This window comes from Podarcis muralis, chromosome 6 (assembly GCF_964188315.1).
Source record: "Podarcis muralis chromosome 6, rPodMur119.hap1.1, whole genome shotgun sequence".
In the NCBI taxonomy this organism is placed as follows: Eukaryota; Metazoa; Chordata; class Lepidosauria; order Squamata; family Lacertidae; genus Podarcis; species Podarcis muralis.
The window spans coordinates 36,916,751-36,937,330 of record NC_135660.1 but is presented as its reverse complement, the minus strand read 5'-3'; the positions used below and the strand labels follow the sequence as shown (position 1 = coordinate 36,937,330).

Below are 20,580 nucleotides of genomic sequence, written 5' to 3'. Positions count from 1 at the left end.
AGTAATCCTCTTTTATTCTGGGCAATGGCACTAAGGTCAGCCCCACTGCTGTGACTCTCCTCTTCCCTACTCTCACCTGCCCCTTTCTCTTTCCATCCTATTATTAACTTTTGTTCTAGCATCTCATCTCTCCTGGGATTTGCTCCTCACCTTTTTTATGTTTGGCAATCAGTCAGAGAGCAAACACTCTCCACCTCTTCTCGGCTTAGGACTGCAGTTTTAATGTCTATATAATTAATCCAATCCCATTCAAGCATTGTTTGTTTACCACAGATTTAACGTTAAGTAGCAGCCATAAGCCCTATGAAACGTGAAGATCCAGGTCTAGAATATCCCAGGACTGCAGAGGAGTCACAAACTTTGAATTCTGTTGTGGCATTTCCAGACTCCAGAGTTTCTATGAGTCTTGAGAATTCAGAGTGGCTGACACAAGTCACATAGGAACAGGGCAGAACGTCCATTCCCCACCAACTGCTGGTTGCTACTCATCCGGATGGTGCACCACGTCTAGTAGAAACAGCACAGGTGGCATAGGACACAACACCTAGTGAAATACCAAACCCTTACAATAGTTCATCTCTCTTCCTTGCAGTACAATTCTTTCACTTACAGCTTAGTAGTAAAGCACTAAATCTGCCAAAGGGAAAGCTGTAGCTTACAGGAAGGCAGCCTTAGGCACACACTGGGCCAAAACTCTATCCTTCCATTACTGATGGCAAAACCTGCGATGAAGTCATCCATGCTTTGCCCAGTTCATAAATCTTTTTACAGCTTCATCACATACATTTTTACTGTTCCATAAATCCTTTTACAAGTGCAGCTGATGCTCTAGCAGGATTACAAAGGAATTTACAAGATCATAACCAAGGCAGGCTTACAGATTAGAAAAGCAAAACAAACATATAACGCAGAAGGATCAAGGTGGGGACGCAATGACCTTGGACTTAGTGCTACCCACTCGGCCAGTGTAAAATGGCTTCTAAACGTCCAGGAGAAAGGTATCCATGCTGCTGACAAACCGCTCTGTGCTCATAAGAAGTCTGAGGAAATCTGCCAGAGTTTGGAACCAGACTATGGATAAAGGCAATCTGACATATTTGGAACAACATGTTTGGAAGTGTAAAGTTCAGTACAAAGACCAAATCCAACCATAGGGCTATCAATAAAATCTTTATGATTCGTCTACTCAAAGATGGCGAGTAGAACAGTGTATATTCCTAGTTGACAGGAGCTGTTTGGTTTTCTTGCTGAGAATTAGCAACCTCTCTGTTCTGCCTAAAGAAGAGGACTTTTCTGCCAGGCGTGTACACACACACACACCCCACTTACAAGCAATAGACTCAAGTGACCGCATACACACAGAGCACCAGAAAATAATTAATTGGTTCAATTCAAACCCAGAAATGGCAGGAGAGAGGTACAGAGTACTCATGGCTCACAAAGGGACATTCTCCCGATTCCGAAGAGGATGTCATTGAGGGTGAAGGAAACCCCATAGAGCCCAGAGGTGCAGCAGGGCTCTGCTTAGGCTCTTCAGCCTCCCCATCTAACAGCTGATGTATAGGGTCACGCAGCAGCTGCTTTCCCATGCATCCTCCAGCCTTCTGCTGGCCCCCGAGTTTCAATTCTAGTTGTGGATATTTTTGGATCCAGTATTTTGGTACGGATTGAAGTGAGAGGGCACAGAGGGAGTTTAAAGGGTGTTTAGAGGTGCTCCCCACTTTAGTTTCACTGAAGCATGCAGCTGGGGAGAATGCCTGTATCTCAAAGTTGTGCATTTTTTTCTGCACCACCAGCAGATGGCAAGCTAGTGAAAGATGCATCTCTCTAATTTTGTGTTTCAAGGTTTTCAAGGACACACACTTTGCATCTTGCATGGATATTTACCAAAACAATAACTGAGAACATAAATCCAGTGGAATCACCTGGCTATGAGGCTATATGCACAGTATTAGCATGGGCACACGGCTCTTGCCAGCACACAAAATGGATCATGAACTTTTGGAAATTACCTTTAAGATGTAGGAGAGCTTTTATCAACGGCTTTAGCCAAAATAGCTAAATGGAACCTCCACATATAGAGGTAATGTCCCTATGTATATAAATACCAGATGCTGATGATAACAACAAGGGAGGTGTTCATGTCTAGCTTGTGACCATGGGAAGCATCTGGTCAGTCTCTGTTAAAAACAGAATGCAGAACTAGATGGACCTTGCTCTGCTCCAGCAAGCAATTATTGTCTTCTTAACTTCTTACTTGTAGAACAAGATACTGATACTCTGCACGCAGGCACATGGAAGAGACTGGCTTGCCAACTGAGGCTGCCTCATTTGTGTTTGGCTGCTTATTGCATCTAGGTCATTTAAATGCCAGCACTCCAACACTCAGAAAATGGTTTGAAGAGTTAATTAGACAGACTAACCTAGATGTTTCATTTGGGAAAAAAGATATACACTGTAAGGATTTTTGTTTCACTGTTGCAGTGATAGACTATAGCACTGGCTCTGCAGTGTGCCGAAACAGAATTGAAAGCATTGCTTGTTACCTTGCACCCTTTTTTATTTACATCAGCCAAGTAGAGGGGGCTGCAGGGAGTGCTCTTCCTAGAGCTTTGCGGGGCTAATGAGGGACTTTTCCATGCACTCTGGTTTCCGTCTTGGCGTTCCATGGTGCCAGAAGCAGTTTAGTCATGCTGGCCACATGACCCGGAAAGCTGCCTGTGGACAAACGCCGGCTCCCTCGGCCTGAAAGCAAGATGAGCACTGCAACCCCATAGTTGCCTTTGACTGGACTTAACTGTCCAGGAGTCCTTTACTTTTACCTTTGCTGAGGGGCACTTTCTTGCCACCACAAACATAAAAAAATGGTCCTGACCTGTGGATTCTTCCAAGACCTGGGATTTTAAAAGAAAATGTTTTATTTGCTCTCTTTCTCCATTATCTAGCCTGCTATTGTTAGCAAAATGCCTTCTTTCGGGAAGCCTTAAATGACCTCTTATGTGCATATTTTCATATTCATGTGAGAATGATCTCTGGCCACCCCAAGCCATTCTCCAGACCTTGGATTCTCTGGGCTCTCTTGGCCATTAAAAGGTAAAGGTACCCCTGCCCGTATGGGCCAGTCGTGACCGACTCTGGGGTTGCGTGCTCATCTCACTTAAGAGGCCGGGAGCCGGCGCTGTCTGAAGACACTTCCGGGTCACGTGGCCAGCGTGACGAAGCTGCTCTGGTGAGCCAGCACCAGCGCAGCGCACGGAAATGCCGTTACCTTCCCGCTATAAAGCGGTACCTAATTATCTACTTGCACTTAGGGGTGCTTTCGAACTGCTAGGTGGGCAGGAGCTGGGACCGAACGACGGAAGCTCACCCCATCACGGGGATTTGAACCGCCAACCACACGATCGGCAAGTCCTAGGCACTGAGGTTTTACCCACAGCGCCACCTGTGTCCCCTCTTGGCCATTACTTCGTCACTTAACCTTCCCACTGAGCAGTGTGGAATTAGGAGAGTATCCTGTTCACATAGCTTTCATTAGTAGTCACCACAGCTTTGGCAACAAGCTTTCCCCATCCATCCATCCATCCCTATACTCAGAATTTATGAATGGAATTCCAAGCAGCGCTAAGGAGATCACTCCATCAGCACAAACATTTTTACTTGCCTGGTGGCAAGATCTCCCATCTCCTCCTGCTGCATGCTATTCTGGGTGTTCTCTCACCCCTCTTTGGGCTGGTAGGAGGGCATGAGAGCACACGGGGAGGAGAAGGGGGAAGCCCTATTGTGCTAGTGGGACTTGTTGCACTGGCTCCGGCTAGCACGCTAGGTAAAGGTAAAAAGGTAAAGGACCCCTGGATGGTTAAGTCCAGTCAAAGGAGACTATGGGGTTGAAGTGCTCATCTCACTTTCAGGCTGAGGGAGCCGGCGTTTGTCCACAGACAGCTTTCTGGGTCATGTGGCCAGCATGACTAAACCACTTCTGGTGCAACGGAATGCCATGACGGAAACCAGAGCGCATGGAAATGCTGTTTACCTTCCCACCACAGCAGTACCTATTTATCTACTTTCGAACTGCTAGGTTGGCAGGAGCTGGGACAGAGCAATGGGAGCTCACCCCATTGTGAGGATTTGAAATGCTGACCTTCTGATTGGCAAGCCCAAGAGGCTCAGTGGTTTAGACCACAGCACCACCCGCACTCAAATTCCAGGAACAGATTCTTTTATTTTGTGCAGTGCAGGCCTTGCCCAGAGGTTGCCAAAAGTGCATAATCTGAAATGTGTGCAGTCTTCAAGGCACTATCAGTGGTCACCTGGGATATGCACTGTTATCAATGAGCTGCTACTCAGATTTGGCATCCAGGTGGGAGCTTTTTCCAAAAGAGGCGGGCGAGCTTTGAAAATAAAGGAAATGCATTGGCAGGATTGATTCAAGGCATGGCACCTCACAGATCAATGCAGGAAAACATACCTGCAGAAACCTTTGTTTTGTCTCAGAAGGAATGAGTTGATCTGCTGCCTATTAATAACTTTTAAAATTTCTGCACAGAGGAGGCCAGAATTTATGTGCTGCCTTACCTACATATTTTTGCCTTGCTTTATGCCAGCTGTCTCAAATTTGTCCTGATGGGCTGCCCTTACAATGTTCCTGCCACTGGGCTGTGTGCTTGCTTTTGCCTTATACGAAGTAATTCTTTCCATTAAAAAAAAAAAATGCTGTCAGATAGAGAGAGAAAGTGCTGTTTTGGGGAAAATGTCAGCAGTGGGAACACATCAGAGGACCAAGGGCATAGGGAGAAGTACTGTAATGGCTCAGGGAACAAGGCTTTAGCTATTGGGCATTAAAAAGTGCAGAAATGCCGCAAAAGAGCATCATGGCAGTAGGGAAGAGGCGTATCATGTATACAAACAGTCCAGCGGCGTTTGAGGAGTGGTAAATATGTTTGCTCAAAGATTTGCTGGCTACAGGGGTACGAAGGTCATGCTGAAGAAGCTCCTGCAGAGCCCAGAAAGTAAAAATCCATCCAAATGTCATGACACAGAAAACTAACTTGCTGAACAAAGACACAGCAAACAGCAACCATGGGGATGTGTGCATTTTTATATCAAAAAGGGAAGTTTCTACCTGTATTGCAAAAACAACACTAAGACAGGAAGGGCAATCTGCTCAAGCACTGGGTCAACTTTTTTCTATTCATCTACATCTCAGGGCCACTATCAGTCTCAGTAAACGTAAACGTAAAGGTAAAGGTAAAGGTAAAGGTACCCCTGCCCGTACGGGCCAGTCTTGACAGACTCTAGGGTTGTGCGCCCATCTCACTTAAGAGGCCAGGGGCCAGCGCTGTCCGGAGACACTTCCGGGTCACGTTGCCAGCGTGACATCGCTGCTCTGGCAAGCCAGAGCCGCACACGGAAATGCCGTTTACCTTCCTGCTAGAAAGCGGTCCCTATTTATCTACTTGCACCCGAGGGTGCTTTCGAACTGCTAGGTTGGCAGGCGCTGGGACCGAGCAACAGGAGCGCACCCCGCTGCGGGGATTCGAACCGCCGACCTTTCGATCGGCAAGCCCTAGGCGCTGAGGCTTTTACCCACAGCGCCACCCGCGTCCCTTTTGCACATTCCTACTCACATTCAAAAATGCACATAGAAATAAGCCAGAAATCCATGTCTTTCTAGCATCATATATATGTGTACTTTGAATAAATTTCTAGAAGCTTTGAGAAGTACTGGCCTCACATTTATTTATTTGGAATGGTATGTGTGTTCCCTACTTCCTCCAAAGAGCCCCAAACAGGGTAAGTAGGGTTTTCTGTAGAAAGGAAGTGAAATTTCTTAGACTTGGATTTTATCAGGAAATTTCTGAGATTTTTCTTGGTCTCACCTATCTAGAAAAATTAGACCACTTTGCAGAAATTTCTCCACCATTTTTGGTGGGGGGCCATATCCACCCCCCTCCCACAATGCCCTAGAATGACTTTTGGAAAAATTTCTCATCCCCTGGAGAAATTAAGTGAATTCCTCTCCCCATAATTTCTCTGCCCACAAATATGGTGGAGAATTTCGAGAGGCAATTTGCACAGAGCTGTAATTTTTAGATTATCTTGCAATTGGGTGTTGAAGGGAGTCCAGCAACATTTGGGGAGATGTTCCCCATCTCTATTATCTCTCCCCCACCAGCTCTAAGGGTCACTGTTCTATAAATGGGACCCTCAAAGATGTCAGACTCCCAGAGCTAAGTTCCAAACACTCTCATATTTACATTTATAGGTATATTGATTTATTAGCATCCTACAGGTATTTATATAACATATATTGTCCCTTACTGCTTAGTAAAAAAACTAAAATCAGTTGTGGCAGATAGATGCTATTTGTGCTCTGTAATTTCAGATTTACCAGCATGTTAGTTAGAAAGTTGATATAATAGTGTAACTTTATACTTTTGGTTTCTGATTTATGCTTTTTTGGCAGTTTTCACAATCTTCTGTATAGTCTAGTATACTGACATATATTTTGTACTGAAGTAAACATTTTAGGTAATCTGATCACACGTTTCCTTAAGGGGTATTACACATTAGCAGAAAAATATGGATAGTTACTGTATCCTGATTCACTGTTGCCGAGCTTAGAAACTTTCTATGCAAAGGATCCCATCATCCATATTCACATTGGTCTCATTAAATAGCTTTAAAATTATTTAAACCTATTAGGCTCCAGCACTGAGCTCTCTTGGCCTCTGTTTTCAGCTTAATTATCTTCCCTTAAGGATAAGAAGTGATCCAGGGACATTTTGTCCAAAAGTTAAAATTAAGAAAATCTCAGGGATATACAACAAAGCATCTGAAGGTCAGGAAGTACAAGAGCAACTACAAATTTAGCAGGAAACCTTAATTCCACCTTTTGCAGTACGCTCTTGGTTAATCTTTAATTCCATGGCTGCATGTTCATGATCCGCCCATTTGAATTATAATGAGTACATTCTCCCCAAGAATTTAGGCTCACATTTTCCTTTTAAAGAAAGAGAAAGTCTGGGAGGCTTCTCTCCTAAAGTGCAAATTGGATTTTAGCTGCTCCCAATTTGGTTTTCTTCCCCCTATCTCATTTCCTGCTTTGGCTGTGGTTTACATAGGCATTGCTGCTGGCTGTAATCTGAAGAGCCCTAAAGAGCTGTGTGCATTTGTGTTGGAGATTTCCCCTGAAACACCTGGGAACTGTCGAATATAATTGTTTGCAGCTGGTTCTGCATGCACAGCAAGCACGTAAAGTATGTGTAGGTGCGGGCGGAGAAGTGTCGATGGACAGTGATTACTCACTGGCCAAGATTGCTGCCTTGCTATTTTATTATCCTATTAACTTTCCTAATACAGGTTATAAAGGCTCATTTGCTGCCTTTCAGGAGAGCTCCGTTTGCATTCTGGGAAGGATCTGGATATGATCTGTTTACTAAACAGCTGATGAAAAGCCATATGCCTATATTTCACTGTGACTAATCAATCTATGCATTTCAAAAGGAGGAAGTTGGAAAAACCAGGCACTTTATAGAATTGGGGGGGGGGGGGAGTGTTTGTTTATCAATTCCCTCCAAGACCTTGCCTTTGCTCATCAATCTAACTATAGCAAGCAAAAAGGCAGTTGCTCTTTACAGTAATCTGTGACAAACTCCCATTTCTGCTGAGCCGAGGTCTGTGTGTAGGCCTCTCTCCTAGGACTCATGTGTAAAAGGGCTGATGACAAGCGCATACTACAAGTAACTGGCTGACAAGCAAGTGCTGCATACATCTCAGCTTCTCATTTTTCCTAAAACACGCATTCGTAAAAAATAATGGCAGAACCTGTTTCAACATCTGACTAAACAAAAGCCAGGAGGCACAAAGGCTGAGGATTTCCTCCAGTGCTTTTTGAAGCCTTACATTCTCCCTGTTTAAAAATTTGCTCTGCAGAGTATCTCCTGAGAAAATCCCCACTTTCATACAAGCTTAAACATCTTCCAGCAAAACGCTTGTTCTCGATTTAAGTTCTCTGCCAATGTATTCCTTGAAACGATCCCTGCTCCCCTCCTTAGTTATCTCAGTACTGTCCATCTCTCTTGCCATTCCTTCCACTTGTCTTTCACTCTCAGCTTTATCTTACTTCCAAGTCAGACCACAATGCTTAAAGATGCCTTTAAAGTGTAGGTATTTTTTTAAAAAATGTATTTTGTTGTTGAATTTTGATATATAAGGTAGTAAACTGCCTTGGGATGAATTTTATTATCAAAAGGTGGTGAATAAATTTAGGAAACAAATAAAACTAATTGACATTTCTCAACCCTGCCCCAATGAAAAACAGTTACATGGAGTTGTCCAAACTTTCCTGGCTTCTCCCGCCACTCACCTCGACCAGTGCTGTAGTGTTGTAACTTATCACTGTATACTGCCTCTTTGCTGTAAGCTCGCTTCCTAGGAAAATGAAAAAGAAGATGCCGTTCAATCAGTGCCCAAGGCTGTAAAGACAGACCAGTTTGTCCTTATTCACTGCACCTTTGTGGCCAAATATGGAATTAACATATCAGGACTGGCTCAAGGGCTGGAGCTGCCTGAGGCGAGGGACAAAATTGCACCCCATCCTTTCCGTGTGTGTGACTAGATAGACAGTTGAATCTTACTTCAACACTGGTGACACTGCAGCATTCCCCACAGCACCTGAGAGCGGTAGGACAGCTTTGGGGGCACAGCTCTGTCCTCCAACACCTCATCGCTAGTCCCCATCACCCGGCATCTGTCACCAGAGGCAACCTCCCTAATAGTCAGAGCTGGCCCTGCAAACCGCAAATTGAGTTTTCTACCAGAAACTCCTCAGGAAGAGTGTATTTTGGTAGGCCTGTGTGCATCAAGCTCAGGACCAGTAATGGAAAGCAACAGGCATTTGGAAAGGAGCTTTTTCGGGGAAAGTGCCATTAAATGCAGAGACTGGCGTAGCTCGTGTTGTTGTTGTTTAAATCTGGCACCCTTTGTAAGAGAATACATGCAAGATTCTGCCCCGTGTGCAAGCGTGTCTTAGCAATAGAACATTCGCCCCTTTAAAGAAGGTGTGCTTAAGCTACGCAAACCAAATATCCATTAGCACCTACACCGCGCTTCTTATGTAACCATTACAGATCAATTGTTAGCTCCTTGATTCCATTATCCAGCGCTGCCCTGCAGTAAATGTGTGTGTTTCCACAATCTCCTTCAGGAAGATTCAGCCTTGGAATGAAAGCGAAATTTATAATGTGGCAAATGGTACCTGCTGCAAACAATTGAAATAGCCACTAAGGAGACAATAAAGACGACCCCTGCTGCTGCAGACCCGGCAATCAATGGCAGTTGTTCTCTCAGTTCTGACTTGTAGTCATCTGGAAAAGAAAAGACATTTGTAACATTCTTGCCTGCTCATACGAGCCTTTGCTGCTAATAGCGAATCTCTATTATTTATTTACTTGCTTTGTATGCCACCATTTCTACCAGGAATTCAGGATGGGTTACATAGGTGATCCAAAGAAGAACAGATCCTGGTTGAAGGCCAAGACCCCTGGAATCCCACGCATGACAGGGATTGTAACAATGGCCAGCTTTTGCCATTTCTATATTAGAAGGGCTCTCAGATCCTGAACTCTACAGTTTGGCAAGTTGAGTGTTGAGGGCTATGGAAGACAAGCACTTAATAATGGCTCAGTTCATATGGAACACCAAATCATTTTTCGTACTACAAGAAAAAGCCTGGAAGGAGCCTTAGACACATATTTTTTCTTCCATCTCCATACTTCCCTTGCAGACTCAGAGAACCTAATTACTTTTTGGTTGTTGTTGTTTTGCAAACCTCAGTTTACCATTACATCAGAACATGCAAACTTTGGCTTATGTTTGCCCTGCAACCCTGGACCAAATCCAGGGAAATGATACCCTTTGCAGTGCTTTCTGTTTTTCTCAATAAGTTGATCAGATAGGAAGAACTCTTTATTTGTTCAGTCCTTACCACAATGGACCTGCACATCAATTAACATTTTTATTTTTATTAAAATTATTGTTCATCTTCTGATAATTCTCTCTCTAAGTCCTATCAGCTTAGAATGAATTCACACAAATGGAAATATTTCACACTTCCTTTTAATTTTCTTCCTCTCGTTTTGCAGCTAATTACTGGTAACCTGTTTTATCTCCTGCTTGATGCTTAAATCCTGTGCAAAATCTCATTTAACAATCAATTATTATTTAATAACATACAATATCCATTCTTGCTGTATTTCAATTAACTGCTTCTATTTCAGACACAGCATTCTCCTTGTCTGCCTAATTGTAAGTATTGGAGAAAATCATTTTTTAAAATGTCCATCAGTTATGTGCTGTGTCTATGTGCTCCCCATACCCTTCCTCAATTAAAACTTCTGGACACTAGACAAGGAGGCATTTGTAGCAAAAGTGACTTTGCTAGACTTTGAAAGAACCTCTTAAAAGTGCTCCATGGAGGGAGCCACCTGAATGGGGGGGGGGGATTGCTTGCTGATCTTTAGCTACGCTGAGAATATATTACTGAAAAGAGTATATTTTATTACAAACAAAGTAAGATTTGTCTAACCAGGCATCATCAAAAAGTCTCATATATATGTGTCTCCCCTGAGGTTTGAGCTAGAACTTGAACAATTCTTCAAAATATAATTAACCAAACATGTTGGTTTTTCAATCTTTAGGTTCTGAGAAAATTAATTGTGCACATTTAAAACTGAACCTTGTCCAGTTCTACAGATATAGAAATTATGATACAGTCAAGATTTTTGTGCTTGACGCACTATGGGAATCACATGTGTGTCTAAGCTGTGTATATACAGCAGTGAATTGCTGGTTCAGTGACACATGTCAACACCCTTCATGTCAGTGTGTATATCTTTCAAACCAATTTGTCTCCCTAACAGATTACAGTTTTAGTATGTACTTTGGATGTACACTTTAAAAATGCAATGGGCAACCCATTCTTAGTGAATAACTATGTGAGATGCTTTAATCCTGATGAACTGAGAGTGGCTGTCAATTGTAGACAAATCTTGAACCGTAATACTTATTTAGTATGGTAATAATAGAAAACAGGCCCATAGAACTTTATCACAGTTCCTAATCGTGTGTAGGGTTCTATTTGCATTCAAATGACTGCAAGGTGGATAATCCTCTTCAGGTCTTCCCTGCTCAGCACAGAAACAGAGGGGTAAGGGCTGGCACAAATGGGCACATTGGGGGTGGGGCCTGCTCCATGCCTCCTGGTTGGGTTAATTTCCTGTTTATGTGCCATACCTGCACAAGGCTGTGGTCATGAGCTTATCTGTTTACTGCTCATTCTAGAGAAAGCAAGTCTAAGTTTTCAAACCCCTGCATGCTAATTCTTGCAGGCTATTGGGGCCAAAGTAGTGGCCATGTTTGACACAACATATACAGAAAACCCTCAGTGGTAGAGAAAGGTGATGCCTCTGGTCTGATTCTGCAGTGGTGGCGAGTGCCAAGGAAGATACTTTGCCTACAGTTGGAGAGCTAATCTTTATCACAGAGTTCTTCCAATTATGCACAATTTCCTCTGGACTTCTTCTAGGCCTGCTTTTTGGAGGAAGGTCCCACACATTCTCTAGTGCAGCGAGAGGAAGGATTGGCCACCAGAGTAAATTCAAGAGTGCATATGTATACAGTGGTACCTCGGGTTAAGTACTTAATTCGTTCCGGAGGTCCATTCTTAACCTGAAACTGTTCTTAACCTGAAGCACCACTTTAGCTAATGGGGCCTCCTGCTGCCGCTGCACCGCTGCTGCGCAATTTCTGTTCTCATCCTGAAGAAAAGTTTTTAACCTGAGGTACTATTTCTGGGTTGGCGGAGTCTGTAACCTGAAGCATCTGTAACCTGAAGCGTATGTAACATGAGGTACCACTGTACTCTCTTTTATGCACTTTTAATTGGCTGCTTGTTGGTAGAGTGTTGGGCTATTGTGCTTAAGTTAACAGATTTAATCTACCAACCTTAAACTAATGTACACGGGCCTGTCTCTGTTTCTTCTGAAATTCAAAAATGAACTTGTGACTGTTGCAGTTAGACCTTGGAAGGTGGTGCAGTGTTATACAATCAAAGGATACTGGCAAATACAGCCAGGCTCTGAATGTTTACATTCAGTTTATTTCTCAACTTCCTATAACTTCAAACAAAATATAATTTTATTATACCACCATAGGTGCTTATTTCCTAGAACTACAGATTTACATGTTGGGTGTGAACAATGAGGGACAGCACACCACACCACACTCATGTATAAATCCTATATTATGCAGAATACTGCCCACTGCTGGATACAGAATACTGGGCCACTACTCTGACCAACAGAGGCCAATCTGATCCCTCCCTAGCTTGCATGCAAACACTGAAAACCAATTCATATGCAGTTGGGCGGGGAATCGCTTACATGGTCAGGGCAAAAACAGAGATAAGAGATTTCAGTCAGATTAATCCTCCAGCTGGCAATTAATCAAACATCTCTCTAAATCACCAGTCTCTCTCCACACTGCCCCACTGGGAGGCAAGGGTTTGGAGAGACAAGTTGATTTAATCCAATTATAGCTTAGAGGCTCGACAGAGTGCAACCTCCTTCCCTCTGTTCCTTTCTCAGTTCCCTCTCTGCCCCCCCTCCTTTCTTTGTTACACTTACCGTCCGTTAAGGTTTGGAAGCACATTTTCCCACTGTATTTCCCATAGCCAGCCACTGTCCGAGCCCGAACCTGTACCACATACACCATCCCTGGTCGCAGCCCATCAATCCGTGCCGTGTTGGTCTGGCTCTTCGCCATGGAGGAATTGTACTCATTGTGGTCCTTCAGGGAACAGCAAATAGAAAAGAGAAACATATGAGTAAAAGTTATATTTTGGGGATCTTATTTCCAAGGTGTACTTTTGTGCCAACGGCTTCTTAAAGTTAAGATGGCAACAAAAGGCAACATCAAACATCTTCCTTGTATTTCTCCCTCAACAGGGCCAAGGAACAACATGCAACCACTGGCATTTGGCAAGCTTCCTGTTAGGCCCGGTGCATGGAAAGCAGTGGGTTGATGATGTTGATGACTGCTTTGTAATCACAGCTACATATTGACTTCCACTGACCCCTTTTCAATAACAATGGTGTGACGCACCATTTACAAGTAATCAAAAAGGCAGATTCACTCCATTCAAAAATGATGAAATGAACATACAGTGGTACCTTGGGTTACAAACACTTCGGGTTACAAACGCCGCTAACCTGGAAGTAGTACCTCGGGTTGTGAACTTTGCCCCAGGATGAGAATGGAAATCGCAACCCCGCGGCATGGCAGCAGCAAAAAGCCCCAGTAGCAAAAGCGCACCTCACGTTAAGAACGGTTTTGGTTTAAGAATAGACCTCCGGAATGAATTAAGTTCGTAACCCGAGGTACCACTGTACCTGTATGTGTAGAGGGTTCACAGACTTTTAAAACAAGCAAGCAAGCAAGCAAACAAACAGAAAGACCTCACCAAATAGTGAAGGCTTATAGGGGAGCGAGTTACAGCACAGATCACTGATTCTATCACAAAAGGTAGCAAAGAGGTACCTGCAACAGCTGGGCAATCCAGTAGTGGACAGTGTGGTGGAGTAGCACCACTCACTTGACGTCAGGTCAGTGTCATCACTGCTACTTCTTGGGAGCTGGAGGAGGGAGGTGGCCACAATGCAAGCACACTGGCAGGAGCCCCAGATTGACTGTGCTGGTGCATTTCTACTGTGCCAACTTCAGTACCAACTTGCCTCCCCTTCGCTACCTCCCAGTAAACAGCAGTGATGTGACAGAGACCAGGCAAATGGCAGTGCCACACCACACCGTTTGCTACTGATGTAACCAAATTCCCCACTTCTTGGGAAAGGTACAATATACTGCACAGTGAATGCATTTTCACTGTGCAACTTGGAGTGAAGGTGATTTGCTGGGTAAAAATATGGGTAATATTTATTGTACAAAAAGTTGGAGAGGCTTTCCATTCTTAGTACCCACTATACAGTTCTTAATCTAGCTAGCCTACCATCTCTCCCAAATGGGCAGCGATTGCAGCTGAATTTACACATGCACTTGCAGGAATATAAATATGAAGTGGTAACTTGTACATGCAAAACAACCATCAACAATCAAACACAGAACATCCCTCCTCAAACTCAACCGTTTACAGACTATGCAGTGCACACACTGCATCAAGCATTGTATTTCTGAGCAATTTGACATGTACGTGCAAATGAAAGTCTGTGACACCTATTGATATACGATTAACTAAAATAGGAGATTTGGAATAAAAATTGAATATCAGAATTCAAACACAACTGTTGTATCCTAAATATCTTTCTATTAAATCGCTGGACCCCATGTTTTTCCTCTCTCAAAAGAGGACTATAATATATGATTTGGCTGTTAGGCTTTTATCAAGCCTTGCTGAAAACTTGTGACTCAAAAACACAGTGTTAGCATTTCATCAAATTCTCCAGTCCAGTCCCTGCTTTTTTGCCCCAGCTCTGCTGTGGTGTGCGTGGGATGGTATAGATGAGATTCCAGTTTAACAGCCCACTCCAACGTACTCACACACTGGGTCGGTCTGTGAAGTGCGCATCAGGCACAGAGAGCCGTCACTATCCATTGTCTCTGTGACAATGGGGCCTGAAGAAAGAATGCAACTCTATCCAATTTCGTGGCCTGGAGATTGTCATATGCTATTTCTTACACTTCACTTCCCAGATATTCATTTGACAGATAGAAAACTGAAGGTGAAAATCAGTAAGTTGCCCAAGGCTACCATAGTGCCCAGTGCTTGAATTTGGGACTCCCTGGTGTCCAATTCCAATTTGCTTAGGGTGGTGAGATGGAAAAAGAGGACAAGTCTCTGGCACTTTAATAGTTGTCTAGAAGAGGGAATTTCAGCAGGTGTAGTTGATGTGACAAGTGCAGCTGCATGTCCTCTTTTTCATCTGACCACCCTGTGTTCAGCTTGACACTCAATTATCAAGACCCTATGTAGCTATAGCATATCCTCAGTTTTGAATCCAAATCATGAAACTCATTTGCCCTGTCTCCCTTTTTCTTCTAGACTACTTCACTTCCCTCTGAGCAGTCAGATACTTAGGCAGGTGGGTCTAATACAAACATGGGAACTCGTTGAGGTCCAAAGCTGCCGCCACCTCCCATTTCAGGTAGACCTGCACTCATAAACAATACCATGCATGGTCTGCACAGTAGCACCGCAATTGACAAGTGCTTCCTGACAATCTGGCATTTGATATCATTTACTGTACCTCAGGGACTCATGGGCAGAGCAGGTTCTTAGTCCAATCTGCAGCAATCTGTGCTGGGTTACATCTATCCAACTTTTACAAGGTAATAAAACAAGAGTCATCTCTGGGATATGAGGGGCTTGAGAGGCAGAGAACTTCAGGACGATAATACAGGCACAGGAGAGTGGCACAGAGTTGGCAAAGCACTCACTATACATCACCAAGTCTAGCTCAGTGTGCAGACTGTCACTCCTAGCAAGCTATTAGTCACTTGAAACAATGATATTTCAATAACATGAGGAAATGAAACAAGTGTACACAGCAAGCAAGCAGAAATCAACGGGGAGTCCCTGCTTTCAGTTAACTATTATTTTCAAGATTTTCTGCAGCAGTGGGGCTGAACGGTTTAGTGACGCTTGGGACAGGAATTCCTTCTCTGCTGCTGCTTTATGGTTCAGGCAAGCAACAGGCAACAGAAGCTGAGCTAAGCGGGGTACATTTGATTTAACGTGGGTAGGACTGGAGCCATAGTGAGAATGTAAAGATTGGACATGGAGAAGTTCCTAGTAAGCTAGAAATAATGTACTAAAGCAACTGCGTCCAGTGAACTCTTTGCAGCCACGTGATACAAAGCCTGTAAGGAGATAGTCCACAGGTGGGAGTGTTTTATGTACAGAAAGAGTTTGCATTGACAATATGATTAGAACCAATTGCGGCTAAGTGAATCTGTCTATTTTAGTTTCTCATACATTTCCCCCCCAATCTTAAACTCCGTTCTCCACGTTTCTGCCTGAATTTGTGATTTGTCTTTTTTCTCTCTTTTAAATATGCATTTTAATATACAATTATCCCCAATATACACATTTTGGGACACATTTCTTGGTTGGAGATCTGGATCACAAAATTTGGAGAAGTGTGCGTGCCAATGGATTGCTGAATTTTGCTTTGTGTGTTGTTTTAGAAAGTGCAAATTAAGTAGTTTTGCATTAAAATGCTGGAATGTAGAGAAGTAATAGGAATTCATTCTGGTGAAGGTCAATATGAAGGACAGCTAACCCCATCTTGCCCACCTCAAATGTTGAAGATTTGGTCTACAAATCTGATATAGGTTTTCCATAAATATTAATACTGAGGAAAGAGCCTACTTCAAAAATCGCACGGCTGTCACAGAGTGTCTCCCCATTGACTTCAACTAGGCTTTGAATCAAGCCAATACTGCACATCCACAACATGAAAAAACAACACCAGACTCCAAAATCAATAATGGCCCATCCCAACTCCCCTTCCTCAAACACATTCAGGCTTACGGTGGATGGTCTTGCGCCCATAGTGCTGCTAATCTCGGGGATGCAGATCCGGCTCACCTTCTCATAGTAACGGATCTCATAGTCCAGGATGATGCCATTGGGCTGTTCCGGCTGAGGCCATGACAGTGTGATGCTCCTCATGCTGGCACTTACCTGGTGCATGATGGGAACTGTGGAGGGAGCTACGGAGAAAGGAGGGAACAGGAAGTGCAAGAAAAGTGAAAATTAACCTAGGGGAAGGAGGATGAGAGCATTCTGAAGAGGTGGTAGAAATAAAACATCAGGGTGGGATCAGGGTGAAGTAAAAGGGGCAGTGAGGGTGAAGGAGGAGAATGAATATTACATGAAATAATAATACAGTCCAATGCAATTACGTGCAGTATTTCGACACACAGGAAAAAATACATTTCTGCACTAGAACAATTAGTGTGTAGAATTCTATGTTGACTACGCAGACCTGTTATGTTTCTTGTTGTTCAGCTGCTCTGTCCACCATCTTGTGGGAAAGCAGCATACAACTAAACCACCAAATGAATTAATGAATGAATGACCATTAGTTTTTATCTTCAAGAGGCCAAAAATGCTTCCGATGAGTTGAATGGAAGCTGTACAAGAATAATATTTCAGAGGTGTTTCATCAGGAGCAAGGTAGGTTGCACCCTTAGAAGGCTATTTCCATAGCTATTTTAAAGCAATATGTGAAATTCCTGCCCACAATACACAACGCCACTTGCTCATTAGGATGTATCCACAACCTGCAAAGAGGGGAGGCCTCCTATTCTCACAAGAACTGCACCTATTTTCAGAAGCTTGTGCTTCTGGATTTCTCGTTGTCCCATTCCTCCACCTCATCTATCATCCTTCAGCTTCTGTTCCTCTGCTTTTCTTCCAGCAGGTCCCTTTTACCTTTGATTCCTGATGTCTCTCTGACCCTTTAATCAAGACTTGGACCTCTGCCTACTCCAAGTCTCCATTCCTAAGTTTACCTTCCTAAGATATGGCCATAGGTCATATTTCCCCATCTTTTCTCTTGCCCCTTACTGCCTTCCCCAACTTTTTCTCAGCCCCCAACTTTCCTCATGGCCTTTATGCACATGACTCTTTGCTCATGCTCCTTCATTCAGTGCCTCATGGAATTTACCCTCCTCCTCTCAGATTTCTGCTTGTGTGGATCAGTGAATCTGCCAATTTCAGTTTTTTCCTCAACTTCTCATTTTTACAATCTTAAATTTATTTCTCCACATTTCCACCTCAGTCTGCTATTCTTTTAAAGCCCTCATGGAACTGTATGAACATTTAAATGCAAATTTATTCTAATATAAACATTTTTGGTATGTAACGTTCCTAATATACACATTTCTTCAAAGCATTTCCCTCTAATATAATGCATTTTTGTGTTTTACTTTCACCAATGTGTGCATTTTTGTACAGAATTTTTACTGGTGAATGGCAGTGCAAAATTTGGAAAAGTGGAAATTTCAAAGGATGCTTGTCATTCAGTTTGTGAATTGTTTCGGAAGGTGCAAATTAAGTAGATTTCTCCCTCATCCCTAGTTAACTTCCACTTCTACTCCAGTTACTCCAGCCACTTTGACTAGAGATGGAGGAGGAATCCATTTCAAACAGATTTACACACAGAATTTGGTGATTTCAACCTCATCAAGCTTTGCTCACATTGGACCACCTCTTTATTGAGAGTCCACATGTCTGAGCCACTCAGTTTGCTTTTTTAAGAAAAGTCAGACTAATTACCGGTAAACACAAAGAATAATATATTTACAAAACACATGACAGAGTCAAGCCCCATCCTCAAAAGCACGTGGATTTCTACCATACTCTGTATAGTTTTTATTTGCCAAAACAATAGTTTAAAAGAGTTGAGCATGAGACTCTTAATCTCAGGGTTGGCAGTTTGAGCCCTACATTTTGCAAAAGATTCCTGCACTACAAGGGATTGGACTAGATTATCCTTGTGATCCCTTTACAATTCTTATTTTTTCTCTCTATTCCCGCTTCTCGCAAACTCATTAGGCAGGAGGAGAGGCTGCCTGAAAATAAGCTGGGGAAATCTAGGAATGCAACCTCAGAAGTGATGTTAGTGTTGACAAAACAGGGATGGGTATAGACTTAGTCATTTTGTATCGTTATCCTATAACTACTTTGCAGCCCTTTCCTCCCCATCATAGGAAGCCAAATTAAAGATAAATGGCAGCAGACTTTTTCCCGTAACCCAGTGGGGTTAAAGAGGAGCTAATAGACCTTTCTTTCCAATTTAGCTCAGGCTGTGCAGATTATCCTCCATGAAAGAACTAGCCTTTCCTAATTTAGAACAGCTGTTCCCAACTGGGTGCCCTCCAGATGTTTTGGACTGTAAATTCCATGACTCCTAGCAAGTACAGAGTGGATGAGAGTGAAACATATGGAGGGCACCTGGTTGGGGAAGACTTAGAATACATGCTCTTGGAGAATGCACGCATCAAGAGTCTCACCACCACCTCCATTTAGCAAGTGTGCTTACAATGGAGCTTGCTTTCAAAGCAATACTGCCTTCCCTTTGCCATGGTGATAAAGTTTCCTCATATTTAATTGCTGTTTGAAGAACATTATTGCAGCGAGAGGAATGAAATGGGAACAGTCGGTAAATAATAAAGTTTTAATATTTAAAAAGGCTAGTTATTTTTAATTAGAACTTAAAATTCCCCGGGACTCTTTATCAAAGGCAAGCGACACAGGCCCATCTGCAAATGAACAAGCAAATTCGGAAAAATATTTTTCACTCCCTATGAAGCCAGCACAACTTGCTCTCCTTAGCCTCCCCATCACATGAACAATGGCAAAGGCACTTCTAAGGCTGCAATGGATTTTTGGAAGGGTTCTTCTTCACAGTGAAATGGGGGCAGGTGTGGGGGAGGTCACATTTTTTACTGAAAAGAGACAGGGGGGTTTCTGCTGGGCATTGCTTGGCAGATTGCATCCTTAAAAGTAGCCAAGAGGCCAATCAGTTAAAAGAGGCATTCTGTACACACAATCCACCCCTAGCAAGATGGCACAGCGGTCTTGAGGTGCATATTGCCATCTATAAAATGGCTGTTGCAGCTAATATGCAGCACTATGAATAGTGTGGCTGGATCCTTTGCTCTTGGCAAAGCAATTGTCAAGAAAGGATTGCACGGAAGGTGACTGCAGTGTGGGGGCCCTGCAGTCATCTGCAGTGTGACCTGCCCTTGACAAGCAAGAGCAATGGCAGCCCATTTGTGGGGGGCAAAAATTGAGAACCCAGTTTTGGCTCCATCTCCACTACCTCATTGCATAGCCAACAAAATAATACTTGTGGTTCAGCTTTATTTCACTTGTTCTTTGTCTCTCAACTCAAGACCAATTCAGAAAACCCAAAATAGTTTGTTGATCAAGGTTTGAATGGGTCTGTGCACACCGTCTGGTATTTGGTGAGACAGTTGTATAACCAATTTACCATGGGACATAATATTTCAGCCTGTTTCAAGTCTGGAAGTTGCAGCTCGTACAAAATGCAATGGGTTGATCAACCTAGCAGCACCACCACCTAACACCTGAAAGAGTGGCATTGGCTGTCAATATGTGGCCGAACCAAACTCAAGGTGTTTGTGATGAATTGTAAGGCCCCATACAATTTGGGACTGAAATACTTGAAGAGTCAGCTCCTGCCCCACTCTCCCAATATCAACCAATATCTCCCAAATAAGATCTGCTGTGCAGCTACCCGGGAAAGGAACTTCACAATTTTGGCACCCCCATTATGGAACACCCTGTCCTTTGATGTATGGCTGCTGCTGCTGACTCTCATGAGTTTCAGTCACCAACAGAAAACCCATCTATTCACATAGGCATTTTCTGGGCAAGAATACAGTGTTCTTTTCCAATTGTGTTACTATTGCTGTTTTATAGCTGCTATGGTTGCTATTGGTTTTTATCAGACTTTCCTTTATGATATTTTGGTG

The 20,580-nt window shown here is 43.2% G+C and overlaps 1 protein-coding gene across 7 annotated transcripts in view; it reads right to left on the bottom strand.

The window, feature by feature from the left end:
- EPHB1 (EPH receptor B1) overlaps window positions 1-20,580 on the bottom strand; it is a 324,932-nt gene that overhangs the window by 45,600 nt on the left and 258,752 nt on the right. For 4 of the 7 annotated variants that reach the window (XR_013393166.1, XR_013393167.1, XM_028730892.2 and 1 more), the window contains exons 6-9: window positions 16,604-16,785; window positions 12,684-12,846; window positions 9,257-9,365; window positions 8,366-8,430 (exon numbers count right to left, since the gene is read on the bottom strand). Coding sequence is in view for 3 of the 7 variants with exons in the window: in XM_028730892.2 (XP_028586725.2) it covers window positions 8,366-8,430; window positions 9,257-9,365; window positions 12,684-12,846; window positions 16,604-16,785 (519 nt within the window). In the remaining 4 variants the exon portion in view is untranslated. The remainder of the gene's footprint in view (window positions 1-8,365; window positions 8,431-9,256; window positions 9,366-12,683; window positions 12,847-16,603; window positions 16,786-20,580) is intronic. The other 3 variants (XR_013393169.1, XR_013393168.1, XM_028730891.2) reach the window with 1 other exon arrangement.